Source organism: Dreissena polymorpha, chromosome 7 (genome assembly GCF_020536995.1).
Source record: "Dreissena polymorpha isolate Duluth1 chromosome 7, UMN_Dpol_1.0, whole genome shotgun sequence".
Taxonomy (NCBI): domain Eukaryota; kingdom Metazoa; phylum Mollusca; class Bivalvia; order Myida; family Dreissenidae; genus Dreissena; species Dreissena polymorpha.
This window is the reverse complement of record NC_068361.1, coordinates 96,797,631-96,818,971: the sequence shown is the minus strand read 5'-3', so window position 1 is coordinate 96,818,971 and position 21,341 is coordinate 96,797,631. Positions and strand designations below refer to the sequence as shown.

Below are 21,341 nucleotides of genomic sequence, written 5' to 3'. Positions count from 1 at the left end.
TAGCTTGTATATAATCAAAAGCTGAACATATTTTGTTGGTTCTTAGTCTTTTCTTAATTCTTAAGTCTATGAATGGGTTGGTGAATACGGGTCCCAAGTTCATCTAACACTAACGTACCTTGATGGGAGTATTGATGTCATCAGCCGGCGGGGACCTGACCTGTTTGCCGGTCAGCAGTGCGTGGGTCAGCGCGGGATTGGACCTCTGACTGACTGTCTCTCTAGCGGCCGCAGCTTTCCCCACCCCAGACTTTCCAGTGGTGATCAGGGTGGATCCCTTTCCAACCAGCTTCTTTGCCTTGCTTTTCCAGACCTGCACACATAGAGCAGGGGGGGGCATTCATATACAAACACAGAGCAGGGGGGCAAAAATATACAAACACAGAGCAATTAGATTAGTAATGGTATACAATATATATATATACAGAGCAGGTGAAATTGATATACGGATACCCTGCACATATAATTGTATTAATCTATTAATTAGGGATGGCAACAAATACCGATTTTGGTATTCGAATATTCCGTCATCCTTCCGAAAAAATATTCAGATATTCGTTCAACATCTGTTAGAAAAAAATCAACTTTGTTTACGGTACCATTACTCTATGAATTCTACATTCGTTTTTACCGTAAGTTCACCGGAAGTGACTAAATACTGACACAGTGTTGCCGTCGCTAATTCGAGGTTGATTTTGTTGATTATTTTTTATTAAAAGTCTGATCGAACAAAGGAATCAGACTTTTTCTTCATTGAAAAGGAGATGGGTAGGGGAAACTGCGAATTGGAAGGTAGACGGATTCATTCTTGTGGGAATCAAACGGTAACAGCCACGTCTAGCTTTCAGTGTTAATAACGTCAAAAATTTCAAAACATTCATATAAATTTGATAATTTTGGGTGACTTGTTTATTTTGATTATGAGACTGCTTTTAGCTAGATGTAATTGTTAAAATTGAATGTTAAAACTGTTTTTAAACTATTAATGTGGTACATATTGGGCGAAATACCAAAAGCATTTCTTTAAGTAATGTACCTGATTGAATTTTGTGTAATTAATTAAAGTTTGAACCTAATGATACACAAATACTCATAAGAGGTTGAGTTAATTATTTTCTTAAAGCTTTTTTGATTGGACAACGTGATTGTAACCATACGATACGCATTTACTCAATTTAATTAGAGCAAAAAAACATTTTCGATTGGAGAACGCGATTTACGTCAATCAAAAATATTTTGCAAAAGTTCTTATTTGTTTTTACACCAATACAGCTTTTCCTTTACTCATTTAATATTTGATCATTTTAAATGTAATTTGAGTTATAAGATCACGTGCAGGTCGGTGTTTTAATTGCCGATGCGATTTGCACCTATCATAATTTTGACACAAAGTGACTGTCTTTGGTCAATTAAAGTTTCCTAAAGGTAGGCAATTAGCAGGATTTATGCCATGTGTACTGTCATCACCATAGCGATGCATTATCGCGACTACCGGAATAAACACTATGAGACGAGGAACAACTTTTTTTAACAATGTTTGATGCAAATTTCACGAATACAAAGTCTTTGAAATTACTCGAATTTTTTTTTCTTCTGAATATTCGATTCGGAAAAAACTATTTGAATATTCGGTCCGGGGCCAAATATTCGGATATTCGTTGACATCCCTACTATAAATATACAAACAAAGTACAATTAAAATTATAATCTCTAGGACAACAATGCTTTTACAAAATGAAACCAACAGAAGCCATGTTCCCATTCATAATATGAAGTTAACTTAACTTAATGATTTCCAAAAAGATGCAGGCAGAATGTGAACATTTTACCTGCAAAGGACATGAAGGATGACATTGATATACTAACAAACAGGACAGGTTCTCACTTCTACCATTTACTTAACATTTGTAACATAAATAAATAAAATTGTGCGACTACAAACCATTTTGTCTTTCTCTGACATATTTGACCACATCTCACCAAGTGTTTTGCTGACTGTTGCAAAATCTGGAAACAGAAGAATAATAACACAGGTTAACAATTGTTAACTTAATAGTTCAGAATTTTTTTTAAACAAGAGCTGTCTCCATAGGATGATATATATGCCCCCGATAAACACTTTGAAAGAAATTATGAGCATTTTTCAAAACCTAAACGCATAATTCGAAACCTAAACCCGGACCCTAGTTCAAGGTCAAGGACAAAGGGTCAAAATTTGTGTTCGTATGGAAAGGTCTTGTCCATATACACATGCATACCAAATACGAATGTTACATCTGAAGCGACATAGAAGTCATGAGCATTTTTTCGAAACCTTAACGCAAAGTGTGACAGACAGACAGACAGACGGACAGTGCGATCACTATATGCCCTCCTTCATGGGCATAAAAATAAGCATATTGAATTATTGATCATGGTGAAATAATTGCTGTTATGCCAAGAAGAGTTATGTTCATTATTTTATTAATCATGATGGGTGTATTTTATTGTATTTTATGATGGAGTCCAGGATAATATCTGTTGTATTTTAAGTATGCTAAGAGGTTGAAGCTGACAAGCCTGCATGCCCTGCACTGGGGAACCTTTGATACCTGGCTGGCTCTGATTCTCAGTTCCATATTGACAGTCTTTACCATTGTTTGGCTCAAGTAGTAACATGAGAATTTGCATGCTTGTTAGACAACTGCCAGTGCTATTTTATAATCTAAATACAGTAGAAAACAGTTGATTGCAAACAGACTATGTTCTGATAACTTCATTAAGTCTTCAAGAGGACAATGGCCATGTAAGAGAACCCTTTAGCACTCAAAAGCAAAGTGAAAATGGCTATGTGCAAACAGCATAAAATCGTAACTCATAGTCTGTTCAGGTTTCATGCTGTTTGCTGCTGATCAGTTTTTAAAGGCCCTATAAAGGTGACGATCCATAATTATTTACCTATTTTAAATATTTTTTTCATATTTAATTAATAAAGGTTATTAATAAACAATATCTATAAGCTATTGGACATTCCCATAAAAAATGAGCAATACAACTTGTTTTGAGCTCAAAATACAGTGTCCTCCAAGTCAATTCTGTTTACAAACAATCAGTTTATTTACATCGCTGTTTACTCGGGAAAGTGAAAGTAAAAGTGACTCAGATCACCAAAAAAATATCGTTGATTTTCCGGTATCACTCACAAAGTAGGTCTCTTCTTGATGGTTAAAACGTTTGTAGTGATCTAATATGTTACTTTCTGCTGGTAAAAAGTTGTTTAAAATAGAATTAAAATAGAATTTTCTTTCGGCTATTTTTAGCTTACGACACCGCTTTGAGGCTACACACCACGTTAGTTGCAAAGTTGTAAACATTTCTTCCAATTATGAAACGGGTATATCTTACATAATTCTTGACAACATTGCACCTAAGCTGTGTTATTAGCATTTTTTATGCAAGAGTAACTGAAATCCGGTAAAAATTAGACTAGTTTATATGGATAATAATTGGATTTGTCAGCTTTATAGGGCCTTTAAGGGTTCGAAGTGAAGCCTTTAAAAATTGAATCTAGTAAGAAAGGTCTTTAATAAAATTTAACTTTCTGAGGGACTACAAATGTGTGTATCTACGTATCAAAGTGGTAAATAGTTAAAGAGGAATATCCCACACTTATGAACAAGTTCCATGCAACAAGTGAGCCTTGACACGTGAGTGTAAAGTGTAATTTCCTAACCTAATGTAAGAACCCTTTCTGCTTTGATAGAATTTTTCGATTAAAGGAATTCTCTTATAAACAAAAATCCAGTTAAGAGGGAAAGTGTTGTACCTAATTAGCCTAGGAGGACTGCACAGGTTAATCTGGGACAACCCTTTACACCTATTAAGCCCAGTTTTCCCTAAACAAGGCCCAAATAATTACAAGACTGTCACAGAATGCCTGGGGCGGTGGCTCACCTATTCCTGGGTTATCCACAATAAGCCGCGACCTGTTTGCACTGCACCACATCATGTATGCAGACGGTGTGCGCTTCTTTTTGTTAGCCTGAAATGAAACTAACTACTGTAGATGACTGTTAGCCTGAAATGAAACTAACTACTGTAGATGATTGTTGGCCTGAAATGAAACTAACTACTGTAGATGATTGTTAGCCTGAAATGAAACTAACTACTGTAGATGATTGTTGGCCTGAAATGAAACTAACTACTGTATATGACTGTTGGCCTGAAATGAAACTAACTTCTGTAGATGACTGTTGATCTGAAATGAAACTAACTACTGTAGATGATTGTTGGCCTGAAATGAAACTAACTACTGTATATGACTGTTGATCTGAAATGAAACTAACTACTGTAGATGATTGTTGGCCTGAAATGAAACTAACTACTGTAGATGACTGTTGATCTGAAATGAAACTAACTACTGTAGATGATTGTTGGCCTGAAATGAAACTAACTACTGTATATGACTGTTGGCCTGAAATGAAACTAACTACTGTAGATGATTGTTGGCCTGAAATGAAACAAACTTCTGTAGATGATTGTTAGCCTGTAATGAAACTAACTACTGTAGATGATTGTTGGCCTGAAATGAAACTAACTTCTGTAGATGATTGTTAGCCTGAAATGAAACTAACTTCTGTAGATGACTGTTGGCCTGAAATGAAACTAACTACTGTATATGACTGTTGATCTGAAATGAAACTAACTTCTGTAGATGACTGTTGATCTGAAATGAAACTAACTACTGTAGATGATTGTTGGCCTGAAATGAAACTAACTTCTGTAGATGACTGTTGGCCTGAAATGAAACTAACTACTGTAGATGACTGTTGGCCTTAAATGAAACTAACAGCTGTAGATGACTGTTGATCTGAAATGAAACTAACTACTGTATATGACTGTTGGCCTGAAATGAAACTAACTTCTGTAGATGACTGTTGGCCTGAAATGAAACTAACTACTGTAGATGACTGTTGGCCTGAAATGAAACTAACAGCTGTAGATGATTGTTGGCCTGAAATGAAACTAACTACTGTAGATGATTATTAGCCTGAAATGAAACTAACTACTGTAGATGACTGTTGGCCTGAAATGAAACAAACTACTGTAGATGACTGTTGGCCTGAAATGAAACTAACTACTGTAGATGACTGTTGGCCTGAAATGAAACTAACTACTGTAGATGATTGTTGGCCTGAAATGAAACTAACTACTGTAGATGACTGTTGGCCTGAAATGAAACTAACTTCTGTAGATGACTGTTGGCCTTAAATGAAACTAACTACTGTATATGACTGTTGGCCTTAAATGAAACTAACTACTGTATATGACTGTTGGCCTGAAATGAAACTAACTACTGTAGATGACTGTTGGCCTGAAATGAAACTAACTACTGTAGATGATTGTTGGCCTGAAATGAAACTAACTACTGTAGATGATTGTTGGCCTGAAATGAAACTAACTACTGTAGATGATTGTTAGCCTGAAATGAAACTAACTACTGTAGATGACTGTTGGCCTTAAATGAAACTAACTACTGTAGATGATTGTTGGCCTGAAATGAAACTAACTACTGTAGATGACTGTTAGCCTGAAATGAAACTAACTACTGTAGATGATTGTTAGCCTGAAATGAAACTAACTACTGTAGATGATTGTTAGCCTTAAATGAAACTAACTACTGTATATGACTGTTGGCCTGAAATGAAACTAACTACTGTATATGACTGTTGATCTGAAATGAAACTAACTACTGTAGATGACTGTTAGCCTGAAATGAAACTAACTACTGTAGATGATTGTTAGCCTGAAATGAAACTAACAGCTGTAGATGATTGTTGGCCTGAAATGAAACTAACTACTGTAGATGACTGTTGATCTGAAATGAAACTAACTACTGTATATGACTGTTGATCTGAAATGAAACTAACTACTGTAGATGATTGTTAGCCTGAAATGAAACTAACTACTGTAGATGACTGTTAGCCTGAAATGAAACTAACTACTGTAGATGATTGTTAGCCTGAAATGAAACTAACTACTGTAGATGATTGTTGGCCTAAAATGAAACTAACTACTGTAGATGATTGTTGGCCTAAAATGAAACTAACTACTGTAGATGACTGTTGGCCTGAAATGAAACTAACTACTGTAGATGACTGTTGGCCTGAAATGAAACTAACTACTGTAGATGATTGTTAGCCTGAAATGAAACTAACTACTGTAGATGACTGTTAGCCTGAAATGAAACTAACTACTGTAGATGATTGTTAGCCTGAAATGAAACTAACTACTGTAGATGATTGTTGGCCTAAAATGAAACTAACTACTGTAGATGATTGTTGGCCTAAAATGAAACTAACTACTGTAGATGACTGTTGGCCTGAAATGAAACTAACTACTGCAGATGACTGTTGGCCTGAAATGAAACTAACTACTGTAGATGACTGTTAGCCTGAAATGAAACTAACTTCTGTAGATGATTGTTAGCCTGAAATGAAACTAACTACTGTAGATGACTGTTGGCCTGAAATGAAACTAACTTCTGTAGATGACTGTTAGCCTGAAATGAAACTAACTACTGTAGAGGGTAACCATATGAAACCATTTAGTTTCTGACCCTTTTTAATGTAAGTTAAATACTTACACCAATACTAAAATTTTACAAATGAACATGGCATTCTAACCATGTGAGCTGTTTTTCGTTTTAATTATTCATGACCTTTCTATTTTTTTTATAAAAAAAGTTGTGAAATGATGTGATAATTTGCCATGAGACATGACAATATTGCTTTCCACCACAACTACATCACAATTGGAACCTAGAAATGGCCCGGCAGAGGCCGACGCGTATCCCCACGCCGCATGTTTGACCCAGGGTCGCCCCAGGGTTGGTAATGGGGCCATGCATAGTTGAGATTGACTGTTTTGTCATAAGAGATGTTCAGTATCAGTTAGAAGTGAATTGGTGTAGAAATGAAGAAATTATAGTTAAAGGCAATTTTGGATGGCCTATGTGGGCGGGGTGCCCCAGGGTTGGTAATGGGGCCATGCATAGCTGAGATTGACCGTATTGTCATAAGAAAGGTTCAGTATCAATTTGAAGTGAATCGGTGTAGAAATGAAGAAATCATAGTAAAACTGCAATTTTGGGTGGGCGTGGCCTATGTGGGTGGGGCGCCCCAGGGTTGGTAATGGGGCCATGCATAGTTGAGATTGACCGTATTGTCATAAGAGAGCTCGGTATCAATTTGAAGACAATCGGTGTAGAAATGAAGAAATAATAGTAAAATAACCTAAAAAATTGAGTGAAAATCTCTGACCCGGCCCGGCCCCAACCCCCATAATTTTTAACCCAGGGGTCAGATCAAAATTCCAAATAGTGCAGGGTCGCACATATGCTCATAGTTACCATGTGTGTAAGTTTCAAGGTTCTAGTGCTTATAGTGTAGGAGGAGATAGTGGCCAGGACGGACAGACGGACGGCGGAGATAACCACAATATCCCCACGCTTCCCCACGCTTTTCAAAAAGCGTAGGGATAATAACTCAAAGCTAATTCCTTGAACAAAGTGCAGACTAGAACTGAAACACTGATTTTTCACCAGATGAAAGAAATCTGTTGTGGCCTCTTAAATGTTGTAATAATAAGAAATGAAGAGTATGATTCCGCATTCAATGGATGCTCTGATTTCTATTGTATGTAAAACTTTGCCTTAGTAAGACAATTTCCTTAACAGTTGATAAATACGATGATATAATGCAGATAAAGTTATTCAAATCTTGATATTGTCATATCTGACAAAACCAGTCAGACATTCAGGCAGATCTAAAAATTATTAGGGGGCATAACAAGAGATTTGTTTGTCAGAAATACAATGCCCCCTAATGCGCCACTTTTTTTTTACATTTGACCTTGAAGGATGACCTTGACCTTTCACCACTCAAAATGTGCAGCTCCATGAGATACATATGCATGCAAAATATCAAGTTGCTATGTTCAATATTTCAAAAGTTTTTGCAAAACTTTAATGTAAGCTTAAATTTTTTAATTTTTTTTTACCTTTGACCTTAAAGGATGACCTTGACCTTTCACCACTCAAATGTGCAGCTCCATGAGATACACATGCATGCCAAATATCAAGTTGCTATGTTTAATATTACAAAAGTTATTGCAAAACTTTAATGTAAGGTTAAAGTTTTGGTGACAGAATGACGGAATGACAGACAGACAGGCCAAAAACAATATACCCTCTATCTTTCGATCCGGGGGCATAAAAATGTTGAATAAAACAATAACAACACTCTGGAAATGGCAATGTGTCTGTCTGTCCTATTCTCCTGCTGAAGGCACGAACATTATGTAACTTTAACCCATTTATTCCTAGCGTCTAGAAAAAAGGCCTTGGCAAACAGTAGACCCATATGAGACGCCGCTTGATGCTGCGTCTCATCAGGGTCTGCGCTGTTTGCTTAAAGGAATTTCTGTAAGAAATATTTTAAATATAGAAATAAATATACTAGACATCCCTAATTTTGGAAATAAATTGATCCAATTTAGAAGGATAGGAGAGTCCCCTAAGCATAAATGGGTTAATAATATTTTAAGACACCTGTTCTTTAAGAGAGGTTTCAGTGATTTTCTTTGTGTCCTAGGGAGAATTGTACTCATGGTATATAAATGTAGTGTTTGTTCCAGAAACAATGTGTATTTATCATGTTCTAATTTGTTTTATATGACAGTTAACTATTGTGTTTTTCAATAAATAAACAAGATTAAAACCAGTTGTACCTTTTTTCGCATAAATGGCTAAAACTAGTACCATTCAACAACCATTCAGAAAATTTAGATCGTATAGAAACAAAAATCACTTGTCTGACCGAGAGTACAAAAGAAATGTTTGTGCCTTGCTGTTCACTGGAGTTGGTCACACATAACCATTTTAATTTGGAACTGCTCAAGAACTGGTGATCGCAGTAAGTGCCTATACTGCCTGACATGGATACAACTTAGTAAGTTAGTTTAAAAATGGTTTGCTGATTTTTTTTTCTTAGTTTAAAACAAAGATAGGACAAAACAAAAAGCTTGTTAGATCTGCAAAACAACTGTATAATTAGTTTAAACCTTTTTTAAACTCGATTGGCATGGCAAGCATAAGGCATATTGAGTCGTTTCCTGGGTAAAACCAGTACTTGCTGTCTTTGGAGAAATATAAAGAATGCTTCCACTGTGGGTATTGTTGCTGTGACCTACCGATCGCTAGGTGGACACCATATGCACTACACAATGGTGGCCTCACAAATGTTTAAATGATGGCATATAAAAATTTTTTACAATACATACTGCATCATCTGCCTTCTTGTCCTTCTTCTTTTCTCCTTTTCCTCTTCCTAAATCCATCACAAGCTCCGAATCTAAAACAGTTTATTTTTGTGAACCCTCTACCACCTAGATACACACTTGGACACATTTGGAGTCCCTTAGAAAATCAAATTATATTTAAGACCTTTCTTGCTACACTGTTGATCTTAGTTTTTGAGGTTTCATTTCCAGCCATAAGGTATATATGAGCAGCAAACAGTATAAAACCTGAACACTTGCAGGCTGTTCATGATGTATGCTGGTTGCATATGGACTTTTTCTTCAAATCCGGAAAAGGTTTATGATTAATCAAACATTGCATCTACTGAAAGTACAGGGTTGATAGGTAAGTCTTTATACCAAATAAAATGGCTATTCAAGGCAATTTTTCAGATTTTTTAGTAAATATTTCAACTTATTGACTGGTAATAAAACGTGTTCATTTTAGACGCAATAAATTAAAATTTATGTGAACAAAATAACCAAAGCATTTTCCCATCAACTAACTGTTTCTCTAGATAATAGGAAAACCAAGTAGCAATTTCAATACTATTTTTCATATTTTGGAAAACATGTTCATGAACAGATTATAAATTTGTACTGGCTGTAAACTGTATAACTGTCAGTAAAATTTCTTGAAACAGATGATAATAATCACATTGGCAACTACAACTATCCATTAAAACTTCACTTTCCCCATTACTAAATACTTTTCCTACAGTAATGTAAATTACAAAGTCCGTATATTAACCCTTTACCACTTAGATACGTATTTTTACGCATATGTAGTCCCTTAGAAAGTTTAATTTAATTACCGGGGTAAAGACATTACTAGATTCAAGTTTTAAAGGCTTCCAACCCGTATATTCTGATGAGCAGCAAACAACACAACACCTGAACAGACTGCGAGTTACTTGCAGGCTGTTCTGGATATGCTGTTTGCACATAGCCATTTTCACTTTGCTTCCGAGTGGTAAATGGCACAGCAGCATTTATATATTTTCATTACCTCCAAACTGTTCACTGTTTCCCTTCGCCTCTCCAGGTTTCAATGCCTTCTTTTTACCACCTTTGGACCTCTTAACCTCAGGTTCATATTCATCATCTGACACAATGAGATCCTCTTCCTCCTCCTCCTCATCATCATCCTCCTCCTCCATGTCCATAAAGTTGCTATCCCCTTCATCTCCTAGCTCTATCTCTGACATACTCAACTCAAAGTCTTCTTCGTGCATCACTTCATCGCTGATACCCAGTCTTGCAGGCTCAGCTTTCATCTTGCCTCCACCCTTCTTGCCCTTCTTACCCGAGGCTGTGAGGCTCGGTTTCACATGGACATCCATGTCCATAGAGCTCAGGTGGATCACGTCAGGTGACGGGGCAGGCGGGGGCATGAGGGGCGATTCATCCTTCACTGTGACTTTCTTTTTAACTTTTTTAGGAACCAGCTCTTTCATATCTTGCTCAGGTTTCTGAGAGCCGATAAAACTATCATCCAAGTTGGGATTATGGACCGTGATCATCTCTCCAGGCCTGAATTTCACAACTCCAGGATCAATTTTAATAGTTTTGCTACCACCAGCCTCTGTGGATTTCAATTTGCCCTTACGCTTGCCTTGGCTTTGCTCCGATTCCATGCTGACAACTTGTTGAGAAAGCGCAGACTTGGCCGAACTCGTGGACTGAGTTGGAGAACTCAGCAGTAACTTGATAACGCTCTCTTTGTTCTCCGTATGTTTGACTGCGGAATCCTCCACGGACAAAAGTTTCTGTTTTGGAGACAGCATGTTGTGAATCACAGACTCAGCAGCAGGTCGGTTATGAGCCAAAGGTGAGGTGCTCAGTCCTTTGATTTTCAGCACTGGCGCTGCTGTGATTGGCTGCAATATACAGGAGAGCACTGTAAGGAAATATGTTGGACATAGCTGCAATAAACAGGAGAGCACTGTAAGGAAATATGTTGGACATGGCTGCAATATACAGGAGGAGAGCACTGTAAGGAAATATGTTGGTCATGGCTGCAATATACAGGAGGAGAGCACTGTAAGGAAATATGTTGGACATGGGAAAACACACACTGCACTACACTGCATTTTTCATGTTAGCATAATACAATAATTCTCAAATTCTCAGTTAATTTTATTTTGAAGGGACTTCAAACATGTCAAAGTGCGTATCTTAGTGGTTAAGGTTTAAGTTGTGGGAAAATTGTGCTCAATGCAACTGGTCTGCAAAGTATTATCCAAGATTAGCACAAACTAATCAGAGACAAGACATTCTGCCTAAAACTGGATTTTAGTTAAGAAAAGACTTCCTTTAAACAAAAAATTCATATGAAAGCGGAAAGTGTCGTCCCAGATTAGCCTATGTGGACTGCACAGGTTAATCTGGTACAACACTTCACGCACATGTATTTAACCCCCTTTTCACGCAGCGAGGCTCTATTTAATTTTCAAAAGGGACTTCAAACAAAAAGTCATAATGTTGCAACCTTACCACAGCGTGGGACTGGCCTGTCACCTGTACTGCTACTGGGCTCAACACCCCTACGCCCTGCACGTCCTTCACTTACCACAGCGTGGGACTGGCCTGTCACCTGTACTGCCACTGGGCTCAACACCCCTACTCCCTGCACATCCTTTACTTACCACAGCGTGGTACTGGCCTGTCACCTGTCCTGCTACTGGGCTCAACACCCCTACGCCCTGCACATCCTTCACTTACCACAGCGTGGGACTTGCCTGTCACCTGTACTGCTACTGGGCTCAACACCCCTATGCCCTGCACATCCTTCACTTACCACAGCCTGGTACTGGCCTATCACCTGTACTGCTACTGGGCTCAACACTCCTACGCCCTGCACATCCTTCACTTACCACAGCGTGGTACTGGCCTATCACCTGTACTGCTACTGGGCTCAACACCCCTACGCCCTGCACATCCTTCACTTACCACAGCGTGGGACTTGCCTGTCACCTGTACTGCTACTGGGCTCAACACCCCTACGCCCTGCACAACCTTCACTTACCACAGCGTGGTACTAGCCTATCACCTGTACTGCTATTGGGCTCAACACCCCTACGCCCTGCACATCCTTCACTTACCACAACGTGGGACTGGCCTATCACCTGTACTGCTACTGGGCTCAACACCCTGCACATCCTTCACTTACCACAATGTGGGACTGGCCTATCACCTGTACTGCTACTGGGCTCAACACCCTGCACATCCTTCACTTACCACAACGTGGGACTGGCCTATCACCTGTACTGCTACTGGGCTCAACACCCTGCACATCCTTCACTTACCACAACGTGGGACTGGCCTATCACCTGTACTGCTACTGGGCTCAACACCCTGCACATCCTTCACTTACCACAACGTGGGACTGGCCTATCACCTGTACTGCTACTGGGCTCAACACCCTGCACATCCTTCACTTACCACAACGTGGGACTGGCCTGTCACCTGTACTGCTACTGGGCTCAACACCCCTATGCCCTGCACATTCTTCACTTACCACAGCGTGAGACTGGCCTGTCACCTGTACCGCCACTGGGCTCAACACCCCTATGCCATGCACATCCTTCACTTACCACAGCGTGAGACTGGCCTGTCACCTGTACTGCTACTGGGCTCACCACCCCTACGCCCTGCACATCCTTCCCTTTCTTCACTGTCTCCTTCTTCACTGTCTGCTTTTTCTCTGCTTCTTCAAATTCTTCCATCTCTATCACCTTGGCTGATTTCTTCCTTGCCTGAAGATACAACAACAATCTTGTAAATTCATTTGTAAATATAAAAGACCTGAGGCTCAACAATGCTACCTTCGCCGATTTTTTCCTTGCCTGAAGATACAACAACAACCCTCTAAATTAGCCTTGCACTGGGAAGACAGGGCTTAAAACATGTGCGTTAAAGTGTTCTCCCAGGTAAGCCTCAGCCTTGTGCTGTCCGCACAAGCTAATCAGGGATGACACTTTTCACATAGACTTGATTTTTGTTTACATGAGCCGTCCTTTAAATGAAATACAGTCCACTCTCATTATCTCGAAGTCGGTGGGAACAAGAAAAAATATCGAGATAACGAGAGTTCGAGATATCCGATTATGCGTTTTCAAAGAAAAAAATGAGACGAAAAATTACCTTGTTTTTAACATCTAAATACCTGCTAAGTGGTCTAACTAAAGCCGTCACCGTGTGTCACAATACTCCCTACCTGATATACTATACGCGTTTTTACAAGGCACGATTAATTTTGCTATTTAAATGATTAAAATGACGTTTTAAGTATTACAGAATTGCATGAACACATGCGGTTATATTTTTCTAAACTGTCGAGTAAACATCCGATAATGTTGCTATTTAAAGTTATAATGCAATTGACGTCCAATCAAGACGCGGGTTTTCCATCTAAATCACGTTCCGGAATACTGAACTGTACATGTACATTCTGTAGTTTGAAATGCAAAATTCAATCGATTATTTGTCTATCGGCCTTTCGGCAGGCTGTGTAATAATTGCATTTAATTGATGTTAAAGTGACAGTTAAAGTGATGGGTCTTACTCAATTGTTTATGGCTGACGACATTACACACGTGTGATCATTGATGCAATTAACGGATCAATTTCCTACTGCACAGTATCGGGAGCAGCCGGGCGAAGCGGGACGGTGAAGTATCAAAGAAAAAAATTCTCACCTTTTGCCAACACTGGAACAGTTATTCGCACTTCGAGATAAACCACAGTAAATACATGTAAAATCGGGACTCGGGACAAAATTTTATATCGAGATATCGAATTATTCGACATAACGAAAATCGAGATATGCGATGTTTATTTATATAGATAAAGAAAGAAAAAAGTTGGAACATTGAGCTTACTTCGACATATCGAGCATATCGAGATATCCGATGTCGAGATAACGAGAGTGGACTGTATTCCATAAAAGATTAAAGTGTCGACCCTGATTCACCAGCGCAGACTGCACAGGCTAATATGGGTTGACACTTAACTCATTCCTTGAGCCCCATTGTCCCTGAGGGCGACTCAAATTTAGGTGTTCATGAGCATGACTTCAGGCTTGACTATGCTTATAAGGATACAAAACATGTCTGTGACCATACATAATTACCCATATGAAATGCCTGTGTGAAGTTGAAATTAACTGCAGTAGTAACTGTGAGATAGACATGTTCATTTTACGTATAAGGGATGAAGGCATGCATTTATGATAAGCATGCAAGATGTGTTTTCATTTGATTGGACAGTATTCAATCATTTCATAAACTTTCACTTTAACCCTTTCAGTACGGGAACCGAATTTAAAAGGCCTTTGCAAACAGTTTGGATCCAGATGAGACGCCACAGAACGTGGCGTCTCATCTGGATCCAAACTGTTTGCTATTCTGATAGTATTCTTTGAAAAAAAATGATAAATGCTTATTTTACAAATTCAGCAGACGACATTTTAGCAGACGACAAATTTCCCAGCATGCAAAGGGTTAAAGGCCTCATTCTTGGAAACTGGTATATATGTATGTGTATAAAGTGTCATCCAGTTTAGCCTGTACATTCCCTTTTCATGGAACTTTTCTTTTAAAGTCTCTTCTAAATGAAAATCCAATTTAGGTGAAAAGAAATGCAGATATGCAGTCCGCACAGAATAATCTGGGACGACACTTAACGCACAAGCATTTAGACTCTTGTAATTTTATTTCTTAATGTAAATGACCTAAGGAAGAACAATGCTAAAAAATTACGCAAAAATGTCTGTGGCCTAACATAATGACCCAGAAGACTTTGTGATAAACACAAGACTTAGCCTACAAGATGTGTTCTTTCATTTGATCAAACAGTATTCAATGCTCTCATAAACTATTGCTATAAGCACCAATCTCCGTGTCAGGTTGCATACCCGTGATGCTCTGGCAGGCGTCACTTGCTGACCATCTGACTCATCTCTGAGGTCCATACTTGTGTCTGGAGACGAGTCACTTATCTGCGCCATACTGGAACTCCCCATGGTCGGTGTGGGCAGGGTCAGGCTGGTCATTGTGGGGACAGACTGGCCATCATCTGAGGTTGAGTCATCATCCTCAAACTTGGCTGGCTTTTTACGGACCCTGCCCGGCCTAGATGCTGAAGAAATATTGGAATGAAGTGGCATTTCAACATCAGCTATTACTGTACATTTTGTAAGTGCTTTAAACGTTTAAGATTTTATCTGTACATAAGTGAAGAAAGTTTTAAAGAGAAGTACATTATGCAAAGTATGAACCCACAGTCCACCTTTGTTTATAAATTTTAATACCTTTCTGGGAGGTGGACAAAAGTTACATATGTCACATCTTTTTATGAAGGTTTAAATTTGTTTCCATTTATTTTAATGTCCATCAATATGTGGCAAAGTTATGACTAAGACCATTTTTTCAATTTCGATCATTATGTGCAACTTTACCTTTTAAGTAGAGAGTTAACATTTATGACAAATTCATAAAAATCGATAGATATATGGCAAAGTTATGGCTGTGACAACATGATAACCTGCTGAAAATCATCTTGAGGGGAAACAAGCTATTTCTTTTTTAATGATCCCGAGAAAATTTCTTTTATTATTGATCCCGAGATCTGTGAATCAGATAGAGACTGCTCTGTATCATTAAGTATTTTGATTGCCCTAGACATATTGAATCTCTGCAGGACGCCTCAACAGATTTCGCGAACTGGGATATTACGGACGAAACCAGGAAGTATGGCATGTATGCAGGAATTCCATAATTGCAGTGTATATTCAAGTTCCGGTTTCTGAGTACCAGATGGGCGCTTAAATTGTGGATAAGAAATTGTGTATTCCTCTTAATATAGCCCCCTCTCATAGCCAAATTTCAGGTCTCCCTTTACAATACAGAATACATTCCCAGATGGTAAGGTGTGGACCTCAGTTCTGAAGTCTTGCAGAGAATATTGTTAAGAAATATTAATGTCACATGGCTGGAAAATCCAAGATGGCCGACTTTTAACTTGCTAAGAAATATTATTTGCTGTGATAGTGTCTGATTAAATGAAAAACATTGTCTAATCATGAGAAACAATAAAAGAAATGGTAGAATGCCCCAGGCATCTGTCAATAGAAATGACCAAGCCAAATCCCATGAACATAGCTATAGCACTGTTGATGAAAATAAATGCTCTCTGTGTGCAATTTATTTGGATGAGGAAGAAGCTAGTATGCAATGTGAACTTTGTAATAATTGGTTTTGCTTGATATGTGCTGAAGTAACACAAACTTTTTATGATGAGCTAAATAAAGATAACCAAGGTGATAACTGTATCTGGTATTGTAATGGATGTAAAAAGGTAATACCGGGTGTGCGTAAAGTGCTGAATGTAGTGAGTGCCATGAAAAAGTCTCAGGATGAAATGAATAGCCGTCTTGTAACAATTGAAAGTAAGCTTCAAAATGTGGGCGCAAATGCTGAATTAACTATGGACTTTTAAGTTGATCAAGCCTTGTATGATCAGAGAGAATGTGAGTATAGAAAAAACAACATTATCCTGTACAATTTACCAGAATCAAACGCTCAGATGAACGAAGACAAGCAAACTGAAGATGAAGAGAAAATCAGAAAGGTATGTGATTGAGTGAATTTGTCCAGAACCAAGAAAAGTGTGAACCAATAGAGATTAAACAAACCAAGAGATTGAGTGAAAATACAAAGAGGTCCTAAAGCCAGACATAGACCGGTGAAAGTAGTTCTTGAAAGAGAAATTGAAAAGGCGAAATTCTTACGAAATGGTGAAAAACTGAAAGAAAGTGAATATAAGGTACGTGTTACACCTGATTACAAAAAGAAGAACCAGGGAATTGAATAATAAAATGAACAAGAGATGTGTTTGTCAGAAACACAATGCCCCCTAATGCGCGGCTTTGAAATTATTTGTTTGACCTTTGACCTCAGGGGTTTTTCTGCCTATTTTGGGAAAAGGAGTCTGACCAAATTGGGAATTTTTTATCGACAAAATTGGTCATTTTGGGAATTTTTGCTTCGATGAAACGGCTCATTTGGGAAAAAATTGTGAATTAATCATGCTTAAATAATTCAGTGGTTTAACAAATAAATTTGTTTTTATTTGGTTATTTTGTCTTCTTTATGTAAACAGATGCAATATTGGGCATGTTCAACGTTAATTCAATTACTGCAGTTTTATTTTTCAGTTACAGTTACACTCTGTGATAAGAACTGAACAGTCAAAACCTTATAGCAAATATTTTTGACCAAAACAAACACTGGTTAGTCACATAAGTCATAAGACACTTCATTCTTAAAAAAAAAAAAAAAATTTTGGAAATTGGGAAAAAAAGTTATAATTTCGGTTTGGGATCGGGTCCGTTTGCTTTGGGAGTGCCTCCGTTGTCCGGAGGCGCAGACAGTGCTGAAAAACCCCTGGACCTTGAAGGATGACCATGACCTTTCACCACTAAAAATGTGCAGCTCCATGAGATACACATGCATGCCAAATATCAAGTTGCTTCGTTCAATATTGCAAAAGTTATGAAGAAGGTTAAAGTTTTGGTTAAAGTTTAAAAAAAATAAAAAATTGACCTTTGACCTTGAAGGATGACCTTGACCTTTCACCACTCAAAATGAGCAACTCCATGAGATACACATGCATGCCAAATATCAAGTTGCTACGTTCAATATTACAAAAGTTATGAAGAAGGTTAAAGTTTTGGTTAAAGTTTATTTTATTTTTTTTACCTTTGACCTTGAAGGATGACCTTGACCTTTCACCACTCAAAATTTGCAGCTCCACGAGATACACATGCATGCCAAATATCAAGTTTCTACATTCAATATTGCAAAAGTTATGAAGAAGGTTTCAGTTTTGGGACACACACATACAATGACAGACAGGCCAAAAACAATATACCCCTGATCTTTCGATCCGGGGGCATAAAAATGAGGTAGCAAAAAGGCGAGAATAGGATCCTTCCTTCACTTATCGTAAGTTAAAGGATGAACTGTATGGAAGAGGTAGTTATGTTGGTAATCAGAATGATACGGAAGGTTCAGATATGGGTCAAATGAAACCTATCGCAAAGTAGAAAATCTAGAACCAATGGTCCCAATACTAAGATCCCTATTCAAAATGAATCTCAACAGAGTTCAAAAAGAGAGACGCGTCAAAGTAATGCCATGTCTAGTCAAAAAAATTCTAGTCAAGGTAGAGCTCGCGGTTTTGGACCCCCTTTGGGAGGAGGAGAGACGCGTCAAAGTAATGCGATGTCTTTTAAAAAAATTCTAGTCAAGGTGGAGCTCGCGGTTTTGGACCGTCATTAAAATATAGTAGTTGTAGTAGTAGTAGTATTAGTAGTGGTGGTGGTAGTAGTAGTAGTGGTAGTAGTAGTATTTGTGATTCTTAAATAGTTAAAAGTTCTTGTTTGGCAGTTAAAAAGTTAATTGTTCCAGTTTTGAAAATGTAAATATGTTAAGTGAAAGTTCGAATAATTCATCTGATGTTAATTTGTTTGAAATCCAAAAACATGTTGAAAATGAAAATTTTAATTTTGTTTTGAACAATGCTGCAAGTAGCATTGGCAGCAACGAAAGTACTGTAAGTTCAAATGATCATAATGGTTCAAGAATTAACTCTGTGTCTAGTGATACTGAATTGTACATGGATTCTTCACATACTGACTCAAGTTCAACTGAAATGTATATGAATTCTTCCTCTCAAAATGTGTCAAACTCTAGTACAAACTTAAGTTTTGAAAAACATGAAGGTTTAAAATGCCTATACACAAATGCGGATAGTATTAGAAATAAATGGTCTGAATTGGAAACCCTTGTTTTTATTCACCAGCCTGACATCGTTGGACTCACAGAAGCTTTTCCTAAAACTTGTGACTCTTTGAATATTGGACATTTTGAACTACAGGGTTATCAGCAATTTGTTAATCCAAGATTCATAGATAAAAATTTTAGGGGAACACTTTTATTTATAAGAAACGGTATTGAAGCTGAAAGCTATGAGAAACTGAACTTAATTTCTAGTCAAGAGGCATGTTGGTGTCAAGTAAAAATGACCAAAAATGAAACTGTTCTTGCTGGTTTAGTTTATCGTTCGCCAAACTCAGGAAATGAGAATACCGGTAACAATAAGTTGAACGAGCTTATGGCAGCCGTTGGAAATGAAAATCATGTGAAAAAAGAGGTAAGGGGTGACTTATTATAAAGACATAGACTGGAATCATTGGGTATCGTCTGCACCTGAAACTCATATAAGCCATGAATTTATTAAATCAGTGAGAGATAGCTTCTTACACCAGCATATTAACTTTCACTCACGATTTAGGAATTCACAACAGCCCAGTATTTTGGACCTTGTATTTTCAAGTGATGAACTTTTGATAAATGAATTGAGACACTATTCCCCTATTGGTAAAAGTGACCACGTTGTTATTTCATTCATTAAAGACTGTTGCAATCAGGTAAATAATGTTGAAAAAGAGACATTTTTGTATGATAAAGGGAATTATGATGCATTTAATGAAGAATTGTCAAGTGTAAATTGGGAAGAAGAGTTCAGAGACAAATCTATAAATGAAAATTGGTCATCAATGAAAGAGATACTAGCAAAATGTGTTGAAAAGCATGTTCCTAAAAAGAGACATAAACCTCAAGTTACATCGAAAAAGAACAGACCACCATGGATGACTAAATTGGCTCTTAAAGCTATAAGAAACAAGATGTGTTTGTGAAACACAATGCTCCCTATATGATGTTTGACCTTGAAGGATGACCTTGACCCCTATATGATGTTTGACCTTAAAGGATGACCTTGACCCTTCACCACTCAAAATGTGCAGTTCCATGAGATACACATGCATTTTAAATATAAAATTGCTAGCTTCAATATTGCAGAAGTGACATTACATGAGCAATTTTGACCCATATATTTGACCTTGAAGGATGACCTTGACCTTTCACCACTCAAAATGTGCAGCTCCATGAGATACACATGCATGCCAAATATCAAGTTGCTATCTTCAATATTGCAAAAGTACTTATAAAATAAGCAATTTGGGCCACATATATTTGACCTCTGACCTTGATGGATGACCTTGACCTTGAAGGATGACCTTGACATTTCACCACTCAAAATGTGCAGCTCCATGAGATACACATGCATACCAAATATCAAGTTGCTTCGTTTAATATTGCAAAAGTACTCATAAAATGAGCGATTTGGGCCACATATATTTGACATCTGACCTTGAAGGATGACCTTGACATTGACCTTTCACCACTCAAAATGTGCAGCTCCATGAGATACATATGCATGCACAATATCAAGTTGCTATCTTCAATATTGCAAAAGTTATTGCAAATGTTAAAGTTGGCGCAAACCAACCAACCAACAGACAGAGCAAAAACAATATGTCCCCCACTATAGAAGCATAGACATAAAAAGCATAGATCATGGCAAACGTATATGAATACTAGAGAACACATTCATTTTAAACATTATTGTAGGGTCTGTAACACAGCTACACGTGCATGAAGGCAAGCAAGAAATGACTTTGAAAATAAAATATCCATAGAAAACAATCCAAAAGAACTCAAATTCAAAGCGTAAAGTGCAAGTAGGTATTTCAAATTTGAAAAAGACTAATGGAGGGTTTACTGAAAATGATAAAGAGAAGGCAGAAGAACTGAACTCATTTTTCAAAAGTGTTTTTGTAGTTGAAGATTTGAATAATATTCCAGACGCAAATGACAGGAGTAATGGTTTAAACATTGGTGAACTGTTAATTGACAAAAATAAAGTTATGAAATTTCTAGAAAATTTGAATACCTTGAAATCCTATGGACCTGACCTTATTCATCCTAGAATTTTGAAAGAATGTAGAAGAAATTTAGTCGTCCCACTTACAATGATTTTCAAACTTTCTTATGAAAGTGAAACTGTTGTTGAAGATTGAAAATCTGCACATG

The 21,341-nt window shown here is 37.6% G+C and overlaps 1 protein-coding gene across 10 annotated transcripts in view; it reads right to left on the bottom strand.

The window, feature by feature from the left end:
- LOC127838292 (HMG domain-containing protein 4-like) overlaps positions 1-21,341 on the bottom strand; it is a 29,249-nt gene that overhangs the window by 4,194 nt on the left and 3,714 nt on the right. For 8 of the 10 annotated variants that reach the window (XM_052365938.1, XM_052365939.1, XM_052365940.1 and 5 more), the window contains exons 2-8: positions 15,257-15,480; positions 12,936-13,097; positions 10,349-11,219; positions 9,322-9,392; positions 3,934-4,021; positions 1,943-2,007; positions 119-313 (exon numbers count right to left, since the gene is read on the bottom strand). In XM_052365938.1, the coding sequence (XP_052221898.1) occupies positions 119-313; positions 1,943-2,007; positions 3,934-4,021; positions 9,322-9,392; positions 10,349-11,219; positions 12,936-13,097; positions 15,257-15,480 (1,676 nt within the window). Of the gene's footprint in view, positions 1-118; positions 314-1,942; positions 2,008-3,933; positions 4,022-9,321; positions 9,393-10,348; positions 11,220-11,835; positions 11,860-11,911; positions 11,936-12,935; positions 13,098-15,256; positions 15,481-21,341 lie in introns of all 10 variants that reach the window. The other 2 variants (XM_052365937.1, XM_052365936.1) reach the window with 2 other exon arrangements.